Genomic DNA, 19,548 nt, shown 5'->3' on the forward strand with positions numbered 1-19,548 from the left:
CTTGGGATTTTTTTGTCTAGCTGTGCATAATTTAAGTAAGATAAGAATAACAGGTATAGAACTAAGATGAATGAGGAAGTAAGCAGCATGTTACCTTTCTTCCCTGAAATTGGGGAAAAGACTACCTATAAATCAGATAGGTAAATCGCCAGAGTTGAGTTGCTTTTTTGAGAATGGACCTTGAAGATCTTCTGCAAGGCTTGTAGAGATGTAGTATTTCCTCATTGGTCTTCCTCCTGGTAGACCAAGCATCTAGTTTGCCGTTTATTCTGTAAAGCTTTTCCAGCATCTCTGTTAACACAGTGGACAAGTAGAAAAGATACTCATCCCTGGAATACCCCATGCGGGGGGTAGCTCAGAGTGAATGAAAATAGTTCTTTACAGAATTGATCATGAGAATGTAGTATTGTAGCTGGTACAATGCAGAGTTCAGGCTTAAGATATTCCTGTGCATGGCTTGCTATAGAACCACTGTATGACTAGATGAGGGGGGGAACTGCCCTTTTTTTCTCTCTTTCTTCTTTTTTTTTCTTCCTCCAGATCAACACTGTGTGTAGCGTATGTGCCTATCTTTTTAGTGACCTCAGGTTGATAAGCTGAGTTTGCCTTGTTCCTAGCATCAAGAAAATCAGGAGCTTGTTTGCCCTGTTGGGGTCCCCTGCGTGCAATACATTTGCAATCTGTTCAGTGGATAATTGCATTTGTCCTTTGGACATTTTTACCTCTTTCTTTCATCCTCTGCTGCATGTGTGTACTGCTGCTGTCAGATAGTGTAAAGGTTTCTTCCAGTGACTTTTTTCCTTTCCTTATATTGAAGGTTTTACACTTGAACCTTGCTACTTTCCGTGTATTTTTGACATTATATGCTTACGTAATAGTCTTACATTCTGCCAAACTCAGCTTGTATATAAAACTGAGGTTTATTCAGAATAATTGAATTCCTTTAGAGTTACAATTGTATATTTATTTACGTTCTTAGGAAGCATTTTGAAATGCTATATTAGACTAACTTGTTTTAGTTCAAAGAATGTTAAAAGAAACACTACACAAAGTTCCATGATGCTGCCCGTCAAAATCATTGTCGCAGGTTCTCAGTGCAGAAGTGAAAGCTGGTTTTCCTGTGCTCACTAAATAATACAGCTTTGTGTAGGTAGTTCAATGACTAGTACACTTCTTGTTTTAGGTGGGTGTTGTCTAAAACCAAGAAAGAAGACACAGATGATGATATTGCTAAATATGATGGTAAGTTAAAGTTTACTTCCAGTTCTCCCAGTGTAGCCTCTGAAGCAAAAGAAGTAAAACCGAATGATGTTTTTCTTTAAAATACATTTTCACATTCTCTGTGCTTGAATGGAGGGTTCTGCAGTGGTTCTTGGACAGTTTATCCTTACAGTAGTCTAAAACAAATTTGGAAAGAAATGATGAAAAAGTTGTTTTGATGGTTTTTACCATTGGAATTTGCACTTGACTTTTCAATTCCTAGGCTAGAATTGCCTGCTTGAATGTAACTTTAAACTGTTTTACAGACATTTGATCTGTGGCAATAATTTTGCAACCTGAATTAATTTAATTAAAAGAGTAAGTGGAGAGACCAGAAAAAGATTCTGCTGCAAAATAGAAGTATTTGCTCTTATGTCAGTTGAAATCAATTAATGTTAATAGAAAGTGGTAAGCAAACATGAGGTGGACTTTGGTGTGCCAAGCAGTACAGAACTGATGCCGTTAGGTTTAGCCGTTACCAGAAACAAAGAAGTTGCAGAGGAGATGCACATACTGATGAGAACTGACATCTCTGATTACTGGGCCTCACGTCAGATAGAAATGGTCTCTAATGCCAAAAGTCGTATTTGCTTTAAGTCATTCAGACACAAGGTCTGTGGGGATGAGCCCTTTTTGGACTATTTTCCAATTTAATTTTTTTTTGGCCTTGTAGTTTTGTCTGGTGTTACTGCTTGGCCTTAGTTTTGGGGAAGGAACGCTATTGAAGAGAAGGGAATTTTCCTCCCTACTGTCTAGCAGACTAGAAGAAACCAGGGATTTGTTGTTGACATAGATGTCTACCCTTCCTCAATGACCTTTCACAGATTGCACTTTAGTTGAGTAAAAGTAAATAGCTGCTTCATTCGGATTTCACAGTTCTATGAATCTTCTCTAAAACACAGACTGAAGAACTCATTACATTTTCCTCCTTTTGTTCACATTGATGCAGGCTTTTTTCAAAATTACAGTGAATTATAAAAGTAATCTTTCTTCTGTGCTTTGTTCACTCCTGATTAAAAATTGAGTCTTGTGCTGCTAATATTTGAGAAAATGTAACTGCCCTTTTAGAATGCTTGTTCTTTGGATATTGCCCACATGTGTAATCAACTACATCTTCCCCAAATTTGGATAATTTATACTTATATAATCTTTTGGTTTTTAAGCTGTAAGCTGGCTTGTTTGCCTTTAAGATCAAACCTGGTAATTCTTGAAAGTCTTTGACATGGGGAAGCTTCATCTCCCAGGTGATTAGATTTGACCTGAAAGATTCTAATTCTGTATAAGCAGGAGGGGAAGAACCATGCAGGTATCTAGCTTACACGATGCCTTGTGACTAAAGCTTTTTATGTGAGATGATGGTAGGAATCAATTTAAAATCTGGAGAAATATTTTATGTTCCTCTAGGCATTGGTGGATACCACAGTCTAAAGATACAGAACTACAGTATTGAAGTCTTGTTGTAGGTTTCTATAAATTTGAGACAATAAGATGTATTTTACACTTGTGTGAGCAGCAAATTTGTGTACCATAAATTGGGTATTTTTGTATTTGAGCACTGTAGAGCAGTGAGTTTGGGGAGATGTCAGCTGGACTTGGGGAATGTTTTGTATCCACAGTAAAATTACCAGTAATGAATTGGATGATGATTGTTTAACTTCTTTGTCAAGATTTCTTGCCTATTTTGACAACTAGTCTTTATTTGCTGTTAAGTCTTTGCTTTCAATAATGCTAGGATTTCTTTACCTCAGCCTATGTTTTTATACAGGGACTCTGTCTGTGTCTGTGGTTTTGTTTTGTTTGTTTGGTTTTTTTAGGAAGATGGGAAGTAGAAGAGCTGAAAGAAAACAGAGTGTCCGGAGACAGAGGATTAGTGTTAAAATCGGTGGCAAAGCATCATGCAATATCAGCTATGTTAACAAAAGCGTTTGTTTTTGATAATAAACCTTTGGTTGTTCAGTAAGTAATCCCTCAGATTTTTTACTTAATATTTATTAAAATCTTTTAAGTCAAAGTAATGTGAAACCCTGTAGAAAACTACTGACTTCCACATAGTGTGGACCTATGGTATCCAGAGATATCAGAACTGTATGTATGAGTGATATAATAATCAAGTGAGATTATAGTACAGGTGTTAAGAAGTGATACTCTTTTGAAGTATATTTGGACAAGATTGCTGAAGTTGCTAGTTAATTTTCAGTCTTACCCTAAAACATCTAACTCGCATATAGTTTGAGGACAGTGTTTTTCCACTTGCAAAATACTTCTGTGTAGCTCCGTAAGAGCAACTTGAGTCTTCAACACGTTCTAGCAGTGGTGATGGGCTCCATGGCAATATGCCTTTTCTTCCTGATATTCAGACTCGTTTTATTATACTTACATATCCAGAGAAGTCCTTTGGTTAAAATTCAGTGTGTCGTACGGGCAGTTTCAAAGATGGCACAAACTTTCTAGAACTCTTGCCCATTTCTCCTTCCCTTTGATGGTTGCACGTTGGTTGATACCACCTTGAAACTTTTCTCACTGGTGATACGAACTGTAGCAATTGCTACTGTGGCATTTCTTGACTGACATTGCTGCTGCATTAGCTTTTGTGGCAATGAAAACCTTTTGGTCATGTAGAAGTGTTTTGATAGTAGTAACTAATACACAATCTTAATATTTTTGTCATGAAAACTACAGATTAAGCGTTAATTTGTATTTGTCTGATACTTGGAATGGTTTTTCTGACTTGCTCTTTGCCCAGATATGAAGTGAATTTTCAAGAAGGTATTGACTGTGGCGGAGCATATATTAAACTTCTCTCCAGCAGTGACGACTTGAATCTGGTATGTCCTCTTAATTAACATTTGCTGTTAGTTGCTCATTTGAGGAATGCCTAGTTGTTCTTATAAAACTTAATTAATTCCTAATGCATCCTGAGTTCTGAAAAGCTTCCCAAATGTGTAAGCAAAATAATATAGATATAATTGATTACATTTACACAAAACCTTTGGAGTTATTCTTGTTATCATTCCCATTGATTTTAATGAAACTTACAGGTAGTCTGAAAAAAGCTATAAAGATCTATATTCACACAGGTCTCTAAATGTGAATTTTAGAAGGTTAGACTTAAGAGTTTGTTGTGATTAACATACTCCCTCTTAGTTCTGCACAAATGATGTTTTACATCTGGGACAAAGGAGTTTTGTATCTATGTAGTCTGACTTTCTGCAATAATAGAAGCCATAGAACCTCAGCTTATGAAGCAATTTTTTTTTTTTTACTGCATGGTACATAAAATGGCATCTTAGAGCCACAACTTGGTTTTAGAAACTGAAACTGATGGAGAATCTATTCCCAGGAAAAGTTCTGAATGATCAGGTGTGAAAAATAAGTACCTTAGTAAGTTGGTCTGTTTTCTAGATTGTTTCTCCGTATATTGATGTGAACTTGCTTGCCCTTTCCAAACCTACCCTCAAAACTCTTTGTTACCGTGCCAACACAATCAGGTATTTCTGGATTAAAATGCTGCATGTTCTAGCCAGGTCTCAGTTCTGGCATTCTGTCAGTCTGGCTATGTCTACTTTTAATATTTCTGCCACTACGCTGGGCTGTAGATATAAGCTGTCCAGCCTGTGATGGAGGATATTTTAGCAACTTTTTTTTTACATTCGGAACTGGCAGTGATTTGTGGTCTAGTAGTTGTGCAATGTAAATACTGGGTTGACAGAGTAGAGATTGTTGATACAGACCACGGTTGCTGCAGGTGCTTTGATGGGAGCTGGTGCTTTTGGTACATGCAGCAGTTGAACAGTAGGTTTATGCATTTGGACAGGCTTGGATTGACGAGTGTGGATTCAAAATGCTACATCATGAGCTAAGAGGAACTTGTGTTGACTTGGCGGCACAAACATGAAGTGACACGGGTACTTCCAGTCCTGAAGCAGGTTGCTGTGTCCACTTAAGGCACCTGTCCCAACTGCTACAGCTTTATGCCTAATTGGTGGCATTGAGCCAATATTCAGTAGTATAGTGGCAGAAGTTTGTGAGGCCATCACATTTACAGCCTGTAAAGGTTATGGAAGTCATTGGGTTTGAGATGCATCAGGCTGTACCATTTGCTCACTAAGATTTGCAAGCTAGAAAGGCACGTTCAAGGGAAAAACCATAGGGAATAATCTGGGAAGAACTTGTGACAGGAGTGTGGGCAGAATTCATCATTTCCTCTCTGGGTAAGACTTTTATCAGTGCTTTTATCCCTGAGATGTCTGTGCCTGCTGCTGCTGCCTTGATCCTTGAGGCCATTACCTTGACCTTCAAGTACTGAGGAGAACAGCAGTGAAGTGTGCAGGATGAAGAGGAGGTTGCTGAGGACAGGCTCAAGGCATTACTTGGCCTGACCTTCAAACCAGCAGTCAGGAAGAACCTCTTAATGCTGGGACTCTTCATGAGATCTAAGGGGTTATATGTACCCCTGCAAGGGTCTAGGAGATGGTGATGTGCCTAAGAAGTTGCTTGTAAGCGTTTCTAAGATGTATTAATAAAGGCTTTAATGCAACCTCCCGGTGCTCTTCCTTTTTCCTAGAACGTATAAGCCAGTGTGTGTTTTATGCTCAAATAACTTGAGTATTAACAGATAAATATTAAAAATACAGGCTGTAGGAAAACTAGTAGAGGCATGACATCCTTCGTGATGGGAAGATGAGTAAAGGACAGTAAAACTGAAAAGTTTTACATTTTAAAAGAAGCTGTGAGACCAAGCTCAATTACAGCAAACTGTAATTCTCCAGTATCGTGTTATGTTACAGAAGGCAGCAAATGCAAAATTTGCCTGTTTATGGTCTGGCTCACAATCCATCCCATACTGGTTTTGTAATTGCACTAACTGTACTATGAGGTAACTTTAAAGAGTCAATGTTCTCTCTTTCTTGTTTGTTTACTCTTTTAACTTTAAAATTGCACATGTCTTAACGCTGTATATATGCTTATTGCTATTAGAACAGTCAGTTAATTTTAATTCCTGACAGTGATGTTTTCCTAAGGCTGTTGAATGTTGTAAAAGGGAACAATCTTAAAATACGTTCACTTACGTAGTGCTTAAAGTGAAAATGTTTTACTTTGAGTTAAAAAAAAATTTAAAATACAGGCTCATCTCAACCAATATATTCTGACATAAATGTATCTTTCCTGAAGGAAACTCCCAGAAATCAAGCAGTCTTCTTTGTCAGGGAATTTGCTTAAGAATATAAGCAGCAGGTTATTGAATATTCCAAATAAAAAAATCATATCAATAATTGATAAATACTGGCATAGCTGAACAGCTTAATGCAACATACTCTGAAAGATAATAACTGTATCTGGTATCTGTATCAGGGTTGTTAATTATTGTTGTTATTTAATGTGGAGCAAGAAGACTGATAAAATACTGGATAATAATATCCTGGGGTTTCTTTATCGAATAATAAAACCATTGTGAAGAACAGTAACTAGTTCCCTTCCATCTTTTAGTGTAATGCTTATAGAGGGATATAGATATTCGGGTGTTTTCATTTGAGACAAATGTTTCTATTTAATGTAATAGTAAGGTAAGGTCTAAATAAATACAAAGAAGCCTAAGTGATCGCTACAGTTAGTCCATTCCCTGACAACAGAGAGCACCCAGCAACTCAAGCATTCATTCGTGATTTACCTTACCAGTTTTCAGTAACCTTTTAGAAAAGGCTCTATGGCTCTGTGCCATGGCATCAAGGAAGAGAAGTACCCAAAATGACTTCATAAAATGTACAGTATAACACATGCCCAGCTTTCTTGCTTCTACAGGGATACTTTTTTGACAAAACACCTTATACTATTATGTTTGGACCAGATAAATGTGGAGAAGATTACAAACTACACTTTATCTTCCGTCATAAGAATCCTAAAACTGGAGAATATGATGAAAAACATGCAAAACGTCCTGACATAGACCTAAAAAAATTCTATTTGGACAAGAAGACACATCTATATACTCTCGGTATTGTTTAATTCTTATAAGTTTAAATTGGAAAGGAGAGATAAAAAATGTGTTTCTGCCCACTGATGCCTTGTATTTAAGTTGCTTTTTTGTTTGTAATACTATGTTGGTTGTGAGGGGTGGTTGCTTAATGATTTGGGCTTAAATGATTTAATGACTGGGCTTGAATGATTTAGTGACTCTGCTTAACTACAGGAGGTACAAGTGGCTTTCAAATGCTCCTGTTTAATATTCAAGTACAGGAAAAACCATATCAGCCCTGGCCAGCCTTTAGCGTGAAGTGTTGATTAATACTTTCAGTACTTGCTATGATAAAAACATTTCTGTTAGACTATTAAGGCACAACTGTCCAATATTCTAGGAAGGCATCAGAGTTGACAGGAATTCAGTTAAATCTGCAGTGTGCTGCCCTTCCACATGCTGAGAGCTCTCACTAACACCTGCATCTGCAGCAGTGTGCATGAGCAAAGGTGTTACTGCGTTCTCTGAAGGTGAATCAACACGGGCTGGTTTTAATTCATGTGACATCTCTTTCTGTACCAATGAACAGTACGGCAGAGATAAAGGTTTAATTCCTTCGTTCTTTTCTCCCCTTTTTCGAATTTCTGAGGAAGACTGAACAGCCAGAGGAGAGTGGGTTCATCTGTGGCATACTACAAATCCAGCAAAATTGACTGTACTTTCGAACTTCCACTTAAAGGCAGGCACGTTCAAGTGCTGTGCTGTGGGAAACTTACTGGTTTTTTTAAATAGATTACCATAGTGTGCCGTAGCAAACTTTCACTTTTAGTTAATAGGAATAAGTGAAACAAAACACTGTTCTTGTGGCAGAGGGGTGCGTGTATTTTCTGCATTTTCGCTGTTCGTTAGAAATTATGATTAAGGATAGTTAAACTTAGATTGCATTTATTCTGATTGTTCAAGCAGACTGCACAGAGCTGTGTGATTCTAGTGCATTGTATGGCCGATAACAGGAGTTTAAAAATCAATTCTTTGTATTGTATATTAAGTGATAGGAGGGGGGATGTTTGCATTCATGGATATTTTAATACTGTTGAAAACTATTAGGCTGCAAGGGCTTCATTGGATATTATCAAACTGTCATTGTGAGGCTGCTGCTCTGGTTTTCAGCACCTATCTTTATAAAACTGTCATAAAATGGGATAGTATTTACTTTTAGTTATTAGTCTTTGTGTTGAATGGACATTTGAATGTAGTTGTTAAGCACTTGTGAACGTTCTCACTGGTTATGAGAAATGGATCGGGATACCGCGTCTTACTGAGTCTGGCACTGCTCAGTTCTGTGACCCTGGCTTCTCAGTTACTCACACCTGTTAAAATACTGAAACATTTAAAGAGAATTTTCTGTATTTACAGTCTGGCCTTTGAGAGAAATGGCTGTCAGAACTCAGTCAGAAAATGCTGCTTAGGTGACCTTTCAGCTGTATCACTGACACAGTTCTGTGGTTTAAAATTAAACCAGAATTAAAGCAGATTTTTGGCCAAGTGGTAGGTTTTTGAAAAAACTCTTAGAATCTGATTGAATCCGTTTCAGCAATTGAATTTGCTAGAGGTTTTGTTTTGAGGGAGCTGGTGCTGTTCGTACATCCCCATAGCAGCAGCTTCAATGTTTTGTGTCCAGCTCCAGTACCTGAGTGGGGAGGCTGTCTCCCACTCAGCTAGTGAGGATCCTGTTTGCCATTATTTGTCTAAATCTGTGCTGATTACAAGTATCTTTAACAAAAAACTATATAAAATGAATGTTTTCCTTATTTTTTTAATACAAATTTCTTCAATTTAGTACTAAAACCGGATGATACATTTGAAATGTTAATCGACCAGGTGGTTGTCAGCAAAGGAAGTCTTCTTGAGGATATGGTTCCTCCAGTAAACCCTCCCAAAGAAATAAATGATCCTAATGATAAGAAGCCTGATGACTGGGATGAGAGACCCAAAATACCTGATCCTAATGCTGTCAAACCAGATGACTGGTAAGGAGAACATTTTTATCTGTACAGTACCTTTTACACACAGGCTATTAATTTGAAAGATTTGACTGGTTTTATTCTGTGTTTTGCTAATGACAGTGGGAATATTTTCCACTACTAAAATCACTAAAGTTTGAAGACATAATTGAGGTGGGTACAAGGATCTGGTCATCTAAGGAGAGAAATAAAAATTGTGCTTTTTGCTGATTTTGTACCATCTGTGGTTGGAATTAATAACAAAGATTGCTATACCTGAAAGATTAGGAAAGGTTTGGGGTTTCTTTTTTCCCCCACCATGTAGCCTTAATTTATATTTAGATATTTCTACTTCTCTTTGTGTGAACTACCATTCACATGGTAATGCAGGAATGAGAGGGGAAAACGTTACGGGAAGACCTGACTGACACCTGCCAGTTTTTGGGCTAAGCAGTACCTTGGAATGACGTAAATACAATTCAAACATTTATAAACAGTTAAGTAGATGTGTAATTCTCATGATCAATGGGTCTGATTCTGTCGTGCCTTTGAAAATCATCCCTTTTGTGCCAGTTAGTTCTCTGAACAGAACGTTGTCTGAAGCCAGACCGCTGTATTTTCTAACGTAAGTCTGTAATTGAAGGGATGAAGATCAGCCTTCAAAAATAGAAGATCCTGATGCTGTTAAGCCTGAGGGATGGCTTGATGATGAACCACAGTATGTTCCAGACCCTAATGCACAAAAACCAAAGGACTGGTAAGAACCTGATTCAGTGAGTGCAGGTTGTTGATCTGTCCCTTGGAGAAGCCCACCTCTGCCAATTTGGAGTTGTGAATCAGAAGTCAATCCAATTTTGGTTGTCTTTTGAGGTAGTAAGTTGGGATGTGCAAGGTATGGCCGAATATATGTTTTGGGTGGGTGGTTGAACATGTCCACTACCTTTTTTCTGAAAATATGTAAACGGAAGTGAAATATGAAGGATGCCTTTGAAAGAAGGTGTTAAACCACAAACCAATAATAAGTTGATAATGTGAAATCATCACACAATAGACTCAAAGGGCTCTCCAAGTATGTTAGAAGTGTTCCAAGCTGTCTGCAGATGCAGGTGTGGTAGTTATGACAAGTGACCTTTAAAAAAACCAAAGGGTTAGCACTCATTAAAAGAACAGTATTTATACACTTGGGTAAGGTGCTGTGAGCTGGTCAAAATTCTGAGGTTGTTACGGCAAAATGCGTATGGACCCTGACTTCAGACTGACTGCTAGTGTTCAGACCGGTCTGTTCTCAAATCTGATTTTATTTTTTCTTCCTGTAGGGATGAAGAAATGGATGGGGAGTGGGAGGCCCCTCAGATCCGTAATCCAAAGTGTGAGACTGCTCCTGGTTGTGGGCCCTGGGTGCGTCCCATGAAGAATAACCCAGACTATAAAGGAAAATGGAAAGCACCTATGATAGATAATCCCAACTATCAGGTAATAGCAATATTGTAGGTTGTTAAGTTCAGCACAGTAGGCAAGTCAAAGTATGTATTTATCTAGGCTATTTACAGTCTATTTACAGTATTTTAGAATGAGTCTGAATACCCTCATGCAACTCTGCATTTTGAGCTTTTTGGTATTAAATTTGCCTTTATTTTTCCTTTAAGTACATACTGGAAAATAGAAATGCTTCCTGTATAAAAACAAGGTCCCTGTTAAAAGTTGTTTTTGCAATGATTTGCGCTGGTACTACTTATTTAGTAAGCGCGTTAGAATGGTATTCTGAATTGCATTATCATTTAATGAAATATTTTCCTTTCTTGTGCGAGGGTCAAGTGGGTCTTTTAAATGAACAATTTTTTTATTAAAAAATGAAACCTTTCAGTAAGCAAATTGTCTTACTAGCTCAATTTTAGTGAAAGCATCAATTTTGGATAATTGAATTCTCCTCTTCCCCTCCAGATATAAGAAATAATCAGTTTAATATTATAGAGTTACTTATGGCTGGGGGGAGTACATGAATTTGATTTCTTTGAGCTCAGGATCCTAAGCACACCAATTTGTGTACAAAATTTTACTCTAATTTGCACAGGTGTTATAAGGCTGAATTTTCCTTCTCTAAAACTTTCCCTAATGCTGTCAGTGTCAGTTAACATACACACACACATATATGTATATATACACTGACATACATATATATGTACTGGAAGGGACCTTGTGAATCACGAGATGTGGTTCCCCTGCAGTCTTAGGCCACCGGACAATAGATGCTTACCTCAGAAGATTCCGTCACTGCTCACAAAAGTGTTGACCAGTGCTCTTAGAAAAACATATATGCTATATTGTTGAACAAAAAGCAAAATTATATATTACACAAGGAGAGACCTGAAGAAGTGATACCAATATCTTATTTGCCTGCAGTATGAGGAAGTTTGTTTCCTAGCCTTACTGCAGGAAGTTTACAAAGGCTGTGCTCGCAATCTCCAGTGCCAGAGAATGGAGATACTTTGTCATTACTGGAGGTACAGTCAGTCATTACTGTAACCCTGTATGGACCAAAACAAAACCAAATTAAAAAACCCAGAACATTTAAGAGGTCTGCCCTAAGTCAGAAAACTGATACCCATCTGCCAAAATTCTATAGGCTATTTCCAATTCTGTTTTTATGTAGATTAAACTCTGCTGCGTATCTTTTTGAAGAATGCATTTAAAACAGTCAGGACGTTCTAATTATTTTAAAATTTGTTGCAGTTTGTTTTTAGCAAGGTAATGTGATTACATTTTCTTTTCTCCTTAAAAGGGAATGTGGCGCCCTCGGAAAATCCCTAACCCAGACTATTTTGAAGATCTTCACCCATTCAAGATGACCGCTATCAGTGCTATTGGTTTAGAACTCTGGTCTATGACGTCTAACATCTACTTCGATAACTTCATTATATGTTCAGAAAAAGAAGTAGCAGATCGTTGGGCAGCAGATGGCTGGGGCTTGAAGAAATTAGTAGCAAGTGCTAATGAGGTATAAACTTTATTACGTTCTTGGTAGCCGAAAGTAGTGAGGAAGATGTGCTGATGGAAGAATTTTCTGTCAGTTATTAATTTGTCTGCAGTTAATAGTCTTGTGGGATAACTGTGGTAGTTTTTTTCCTCATAGTTTGGCTTTTTACTTTTCCAAGATCGTTTGGAAATTAAAAAGGTACAACTTTTTGCTTAAACACCTAGTGAGAAATTGGCTTCATTATAATTAAGTCTTCTGCTGTTCACAGTGATACTAGAAATTCAGTACCTGTCAGCAAATGGAAGCTGAGTTACTCACACTCAAAGACTTCTTTTTTTCCTTTTCTTTTAACTTGTGGCTAGCTCACTTCTGAAGTTTCCCTCCCATGAGGTCTGGATAAATAATCATGTGGTTTTCCTGTTCAATAATTTCAGGGTTTTGGCTGCCTAAATGTGTATTATGCAGCTTTGAAAATAGAGCACGTATATTTATGGAGCTGCATCTGTTCTCCCGTTTCTCTGTGCGCATCCACATTTTGTTCATATACCACCCTTGGCCAGCCACCACAGTTTTTTCTAGATCTTTCCTATGCTGCAGGATGAACCTGTCCTGCCATACGTGATCATGAGCCCATCTAGTGGCTGTCTTTGACTACAGTTTCTTTCTAACAGTCCTATATTGCCTTTGGGTGGCAAGAGCAGGCCTGCAGTTTTGGGAAAGAAACGGCGGGTTGGTGGCAAATATGGCCAGTTCCTGACAGCTGCTGTTTGCCACAGGGTGAGCAAGTAACAGCAGCATCTTTGCCCGTGCAGTTAGGAAAGCCACCTCCTCCCACCACCTTGCCCTCTTCTGAAATGTTTGGGTTTATGTCTGGACCTGCATCTATACCTGTGCACACAATAGCAAAAAACGCTCCCTTGAGTCCCCGCTCTCCACTGCGGCTCTCCAGCTTCCTACGTTAGTTGCTGATGTACGCTTTCCAGAGGTCTTCCTGGACCAGGCACTTACCTGCCTGCCCTCTACTGTGTAAGTCAGAAGTGAACTGTGAGGACAGTGTACTTCCCAAATAATGGGCTGTCAAAGGACAGAACACGGTAGTACAGATGGAGCAAGACATTGCTCCTCAGGAGGCTGGCTGCTGCTCTGAGGTTCTGGATGCTTTGGGAGCTTAAGCACATTGTGGGGAAAAAATAGAGCAGCTGGGAAAGGTGTAAAGTGTGAGGTTGCCGAGACTCCAAATGACGCTTTACAAAATCAAGTAGTGGCCAGTCTGGTATGTTTGGAGTACCAGGTTTGTTCCTTTTTACTTAGCACCTTCTATTTGTTTGCAACCTGTTAAGTTGCTGCTTTACTAGTATTGAAAGTCAATTTGGTTTAGTCATGCAAAAGCAAAGGTAAAGAAGGGTTTTCTTCGGGCAACAAAAAGCTTAAATGTATAGAGTACAATTTATAAACTTATTAAAGTGTTGAGAGGAATGCAAATCTTTTTTTTTCTTTTTCTTCCCCCCCAATTGTTTTTAATATAGCCTGGAATGTTTAGTCAATTGGTGACTGCTGCAGAAGACCACCCATGGCTCTGGGTTCTTTACATCTTGACTTTAGCACTCCCTGTTGGTCTTGGTGTGTTGTTCTGCTGGCCAGCAAAGGTTAGAGAAACTTACTGTATTTTTATTTGTTTTTATTCCTAATAGTTTATTTGAAATCTCTTAGCATCTGTGCAACGCTATGCACCTTTAATGTGCCGTCGATATCACTTAGTGTCCAGTGGCTGTTGTGTTTAATTCTTAATTTGAGTTTAAATGTAAATTGATTTTTTAATTTATGTAGAAGACAGATGAAGATGTTGACTTCAGAAGAACAGACATATCTAACCCAGTCACAGTGGGAGAACAAAACCAGGAGAGATACGAGTTAGAAGATGATGAAATAGAAGAAGAAAAAGAAAATGAAGACACTGCTGAAGATGGTAAGCTGAGCAAGCCAGCTTGTAGTTTGATTAAATATAGACACAAATAGGACTAGTTCATGGGTTGCATTGCAGATAACTACAACCAGTTATCTTAGAATGTGCAACACCTGCATTGGTCTGAGTCTTTTTAACACCCTCCAGCAAGCGGCATTCCGTGGCTAATAGCTCTTTGGTAAAATACCAGCAGAAAGTAGAGCTCTCCTCAAGTATTTTTTCACTTTCAAGAAATTAACATGCTTCCGGCAGTCTTTTTATGTTTGTAGACAGTGATGCATATCTTCTCCCTTCTAAATGCTTCATATATTGTGCACATTTGAATAGTTCAGATATATGTACCTGAAGTGGTTAAAGTCCCATTGTTGTCTTTAAAATGTTATCTGGAATAGCTTTAGGTCTTTAACATAAGTCTTTTCTGCTTGCTTCTCTGTTGCTCACTGATTTCAGTATTTCTTGCCTGAAAATACAGTAGACTTGAAATACTGAGGTCTGCTGCTTGCTTTGTGTTGCTTTCTGACACTGCATTGCATGCCTGCAGAGGTCTGTCCTGCTGCCCCGAGGGGGAAAGCAATGATTCTGTAGGCTGAGCTCCCCTTTGGCATCCGAGGATAAAATCGTCTTGTGTTACTGTATCTAAGGTTACTGGTACTATTCAAATATGGCTTCGATGTTCTGTTGGCATTTCCCCGAGTCTATAGCAGTGAATAAAAAGCAAATTGCTTAACTTAAAATGTTCTATCTTGACTTCCATGAGAAAATCCTTAGCCTCAGACCTCTGCAAGATTCCGCCTCTTACTTCACTCTTCTTTGGTAGGAATAAAGTGACAAGTGACTGGCATGGAAACTGAGAAACCTTGCAGATTTTTGTATTGTTTAGGGTTTTTTTCTTAGTACTGACATCACTTTGTATTGCTGAAACTTGGTGGGGTTTGTCTGTCTTTGCATTATGTTCCCTGAGTGGTGATGGCTTCTGCCTGTATGACTTTGAAGTTTTCTCAGCATCAGACATCTCCATGCCAGTAGTTAGAGAACTGAGTACATTGCCACACCAAATCCATCTGCATTTCCGTTCAAGAGCCTTACCGAGGCATTTAATTATTGCAGTTATGCTACATATATTTTTTTACATTTACAGTTGTTGCATAAATTGTAGGTATGGCATTTCAGCATTGTACCTTCCTACATTTTCCTTTTGACCTTACTCTACTCTGCCTGCTCTTTGCTCCTGAATTCCGCTATCTGTTTTACCCAGTCTTGATGCAGATCATAGATGCGCTTTGTACCTAATAGGCTCATACTGGAGCTGGCTAGGATACCTCAGTTCCAGTATTGTTCTGTCAGTCAGTTCATTTAGTCAATTACAATACATCACTTAAATAATACGTAAAAGTGTGTGTTTTAATGTTAGAAGTAAGGTCCAGGCAATTGCAGAGGGACATTGTTCAGCTTCCACAACTCCTTTAAAGAATTTCACTTGGGACAGCTGTTTGTGGTGTCTCAACAGTAGGTTGCATTTTAGACCTTTGCTTAGTTATTAAACTGAACACAGAGTAAAACTAACATAGCTAGTTTTTGTATGACTACTCCAAGGTTTTCAAGTAAATTTTAGCCTTCAGAGGAAGGGATTACACTTTGCTGTCATTTGACTTCCTCATTTCTCTTTCTTTAAGAATTGCTTAGCTTCCCTTAGCTTCCTGCTACCTTCTACATTTGCAGGTTGAAATCTTCATTTTTTTTTTTTAAATCACTCTTTGACTCTTCATATCTGAAAGCATTAGAGAATTTGTCTTCTGCCTCCTTCTGCTGATTCTTTTTGCTACAGAGAGAAGAGAAATGGAGGAGACAAAAAGAGAGCTCATAAAGCATACAAAGACGCTGGGAAGGGAGGCTCCTCCTTCAGGTACTGGGAAAGGGAAGTAATTTGGGCCAGGACTAGAAAATGGTGTTTCCTTTCTGGTTTTTTCCCTTCTGCTTCCTTGTTAATGGTAGAACTTCAAGCTGGTGGATGCCAGCTTTCATCAGATCTGGATGTGAGTTTCCTCTGAGGTTTCTCAGTATGGTATCTGTAGTCATAAATAACTTCCTACTAGTCTCTTTGGACCCTAGTAATTTCTACAGTTCCTTTATAGTCCTTATCTGCTGCTTTGTTTTCTGGAGTTGAAGGTAATGGGGTTTGGGCTGTGGAATACTGAATGACTTGAGATTTGCACTTCATCATGGGGCCATTAAAAAGAACTTTTAAAAAAGGAAAAAGTGTGGCACAGTAGCAAATTTCTGAAACGCTTGCAGATTTCTTTGGCTTCAGTGAGAATGAGTTGCAGGCAGGGTGCTTCTTGAAGGTCATTGTCAATGGGATTTCCTGTTTTATTTTGTTCTGTGTTAATTTTTGTGGCTTTCCTGAAGAATGATGTGTTCTTGACTTGTGTACTTAGCTGTTTTGTCTCCTTGCTTTCCTTGTCCTCTAGAAAAATACTCCAGAAAGTAAAAGAACATTGCCAAGAAATGGAATTTCAGGGGCACAGTCTAAACCTGCTTTGTGAAGTTACACATTTATTTGTATGAAATACTGTTTAAATTAATATTAGACTAAGTTAAAATTAGTAATTCTAAATAGTATAGTTGTCCAGATCTGGCTTTTACCGCTTCTGATGTCTGAAGTGTTTTGGTTTGTTTTGGGTTTTTTCCCCTCTGTTGAAATTAGTACTTACGGGAGGTCCTGGATTTGTATCATTTAAAATTTCTTACATCTTCATTAGTGCTGTGTGAAGATTTGCCAAGCTTTTCTGTTAAGGGCTTATTGTTAGAGAAGAAATCTTTGTCTACATCTGTCTTAAACAATGTTCTCCACTTTTTTTGGTGTTATTTCTCCTTTTGATAACAGTAGTAGTGACCTATTATTGAAGACATGTATCGGGTGTATCTACAGATGGGCAGACCAGTTTCTTAGAGTTTCGCTGGTATAAACTGCCTCTATTTATAGCTGTAGGCAAAATTTTTTGGTGTTCCTGCAGAAGTCTCAAATATTTTAATAAATTGGGATTTTCTAGGTTTTTGTCACCAAGAGTCAGAGTTGCACCTTACTTGTGACTACCATCTGATTTATATGGTACCTTCGTGTCAGTTCTACTGAGCTGAAACAGTAAGAATGGGGCTGTTGGGTTTTTTTTAATACTGGAGTAGTGCTTACCAGAAGTAGGTGTGACCTGACAAGGATAGAATTGAGCACTACTCGATCACTGTTACCATTTTAGCTGGTTACTTACAAGTCTGGAGAGCGTATGTGCTATTGTGAAAAGAGGCTAGGCTGAAGCTGTTGAAGTTGGTTATTAAGTCTGACAGTGACCCATTTCTACTAATTCACGAGAACTCTACTCTTCATACCACGGCGATGTTTTTATGGGTTATTCTAGACAAGCAGTTCATTCCAAGGCTGACATTGGCTTCTTTTCCTTACTAGTCTCTGGATACAGTGCATTTGTAATGTAGTTCTGTTTACAAAATAGAATTAAATAAATTTCTTCTGCAGAAGATGAAGGTGAAAGTGGTGAAGATATTTATGATGATGAAGAAAATGAAGTTGCAGATGAAAGTCAAGAAGAAGCTGATAAGTCAAATAAATCTGGTTCAGAAGATGAGGTAAGTTTGTGGGTTTTTGTTTTGGGGGTTTTTTTCCCTTGTCCAGCGTCAGGCTTCTAACTAAGCCCAGTTACCTTCAACAGGAGTTTTTCTTCTGTTGAGCCATAAAACAAACCATGAAGTGAAGATGTGTTTTTATTGAAGTTTGATACCTTAAATGCTCTGCATAGGTTTGTGAAGCATGTCTCTTCTGGTGTAATTGTGGCTAGGAGGTGCTGTTTATTGTAAAATACAGGTACAGTGTGGAAGTGATCATGCAGGTCTCTAAACATGGAACATTTTAACAGGTTATTAAATGAATTGCAAGTCTTGAAAATTTGGATGTTACATATGTTAACAGCTTTTTCTCATGCTACTTTATTGATGGAACATGTGCTTCTAACTAACCAAGTAGCTTTTCAGTGAGACCTAGGAAAACCTTGAGCTTTTGGTTATCTTTCTTCTTTTAATTCCAAAATAAGATTTTAAGCAGAATGCCCATACTAGTTTTGTATTCAGCACTTGCAGTTTTATTTTGCAGAGATGATTTGAGTTAATCCAGTCACCAGATTAATCTACAAAATGTTTTTCAGAAAATAACCCTGTAGAGTGGAATGTGTTTGTCCTTTTCTTGTCAACTACTCATTATCCTTCCGTGTAGAAACTCTGGTATGTCTGAAACACTTTAGATCCACCCACAGTATTTCCGTTGGCCACCATGTGCTTGTCACTCCCTAAATGATCCTTTCCCAGATGAGGGCAGTTGCCTAATGCCGTGTTAACTCCTTTTCATATAGAATTTGTTTAGGAAACTGTACCTTGCATGAGGTTGTGCTGTTTCAGCACTGAAATTCTTCATTAATTACTGCTTATTCAGTACTTCCTGTAAGAAGCGGGGGTTTTTCCTTGTGCATTTACCTAGACACACAGGATCTAATGAAGGCCACTGAGATGCGTGTGACTGTGAAAAGTAATAACAAGATCTGAATGTGTGTATGCGATTTACAGCGTCACAATGAGCTTATGGCTTGCTCTCCTCTGGGTGTTTTCAGGGTGTACAAGTTTCTGTCATGAGTTAGCTAGTGACCTACTTGGGAGATGTCAGGTACACCATGTCCTCGCTCACTGTGCCACATTCTGCTCCTTCGGAATGAGGTGCTTCCCATTAGGTGATGCAGCAAAGTGAGGAAGCAGTGCATTGTCTGAGAACAGAGTTCATGGTGGGAGGGCTTTTCAGGCGCCTCTGCAGGCTAATTGCTTTTAACTGAGAAAAACACACCTGATTCAAGAACAGTTTGTTCTATTTGTAGCTCTCCAAAGGTGTCAGTGTTTTAAATGCTTCTTGCACAAGAAGTAGGAATTAAAATTAGCATAAGATGCACTTTAAGCCAGTTGCTACATTCATTTAAAAGTCACCGCTTTTAAACCAGTGAGTAAATGTGCAAAATCAAATTTCTGACATCAGTTCAGATGTGCTATCCTCTTCCTTTCTAGTTTCTGAAGAAAAAGCCCTCTAGTCGCTTTGTCATTAGGTTAGTGTTGTGGAAAATAATGTCCTATCATGGAAGAATTGCATTTAGTAGTAATATGATTGGGGGGTTGGGAGAAGGAATAAAGTAACACACCAGTTTCAATAATTAAATAAAAATTGGTTTAAAACTTTAATGCTGGATTTTTATTTTCTTTTTTGTCCCAGATGAAAGAAGCCGATGAAGGCACAAATTCTAGAGATGGTCCGCTGAAATCAGTGCGCAAAAGAAGAGTACGAAAGGACTGA

At 38.3% G+C, this 19,548-nt stretch overlaps 1 protein-coding gene across 1 annotated transcript in view; it reads left to right on the forward strand.

The window, feature by feature from the left end:
* CLGN (calmegin) overlaps positions 1-19,548 on the forward strand; it is a 21,618-nt gene extending 2,070 nt beyond the window's left edge. Inside the window, exons 3-14 of the mRNA XM_010131590.1 lie at positions 1,184-1,242; positions 3,075-3,216; positions 4,004-4,085; positions 7,060-7,252; positions 9,054-9,243; positions 9,860-9,973; positions 10,533-10,689; positions 11,996-12,211; positions 13,717-13,852; positions 14,025-14,156; positions 17,683-17,792; positions 19,468-19,548. Of these exons, the coding sequence (XP_010129892.1) occupies positions 1,184-1,242; positions 3,075-3,216; positions 4,004-4,085; positions 7,060-7,252; positions 9,054-9,243; positions 9,860-9,973; positions 10,533-10,689; positions 11,996-12,211; positions 13,717-13,852; positions 14,025-14,156; positions 17,683-17,792; positions 19,468-19,548 (1,612 nt within the window). The remainder of the gene's footprint in view (positions 1-1,183; positions 1,243-3,074; positions 3,217-4,003; positions 4,086-7,059; positions 7,253-9,053; positions 9,244-9,859; positions 9,974-10,532; positions 10,690-11,995; positions 12,212-13,716; positions 13,853-14,024; positions 14,157-17,682; positions 17,793-19,467) is intronic.

This window comes from Buceros rhinoceros, unplaced genomic scaffold, assembly GCF_000710305.1.
Source record: "Buceros rhinoceros silvestris isolate BGI_N320 unplaced genomic scaffold, ASM71030v1 scaffold19292, whole genome shotgun sequence".
NCBI lineage: Eukaryota > Metazoa > Chordata > Aves > Bucerotiformes > Bucerotidae > Buceros > Buceros rhinoceros.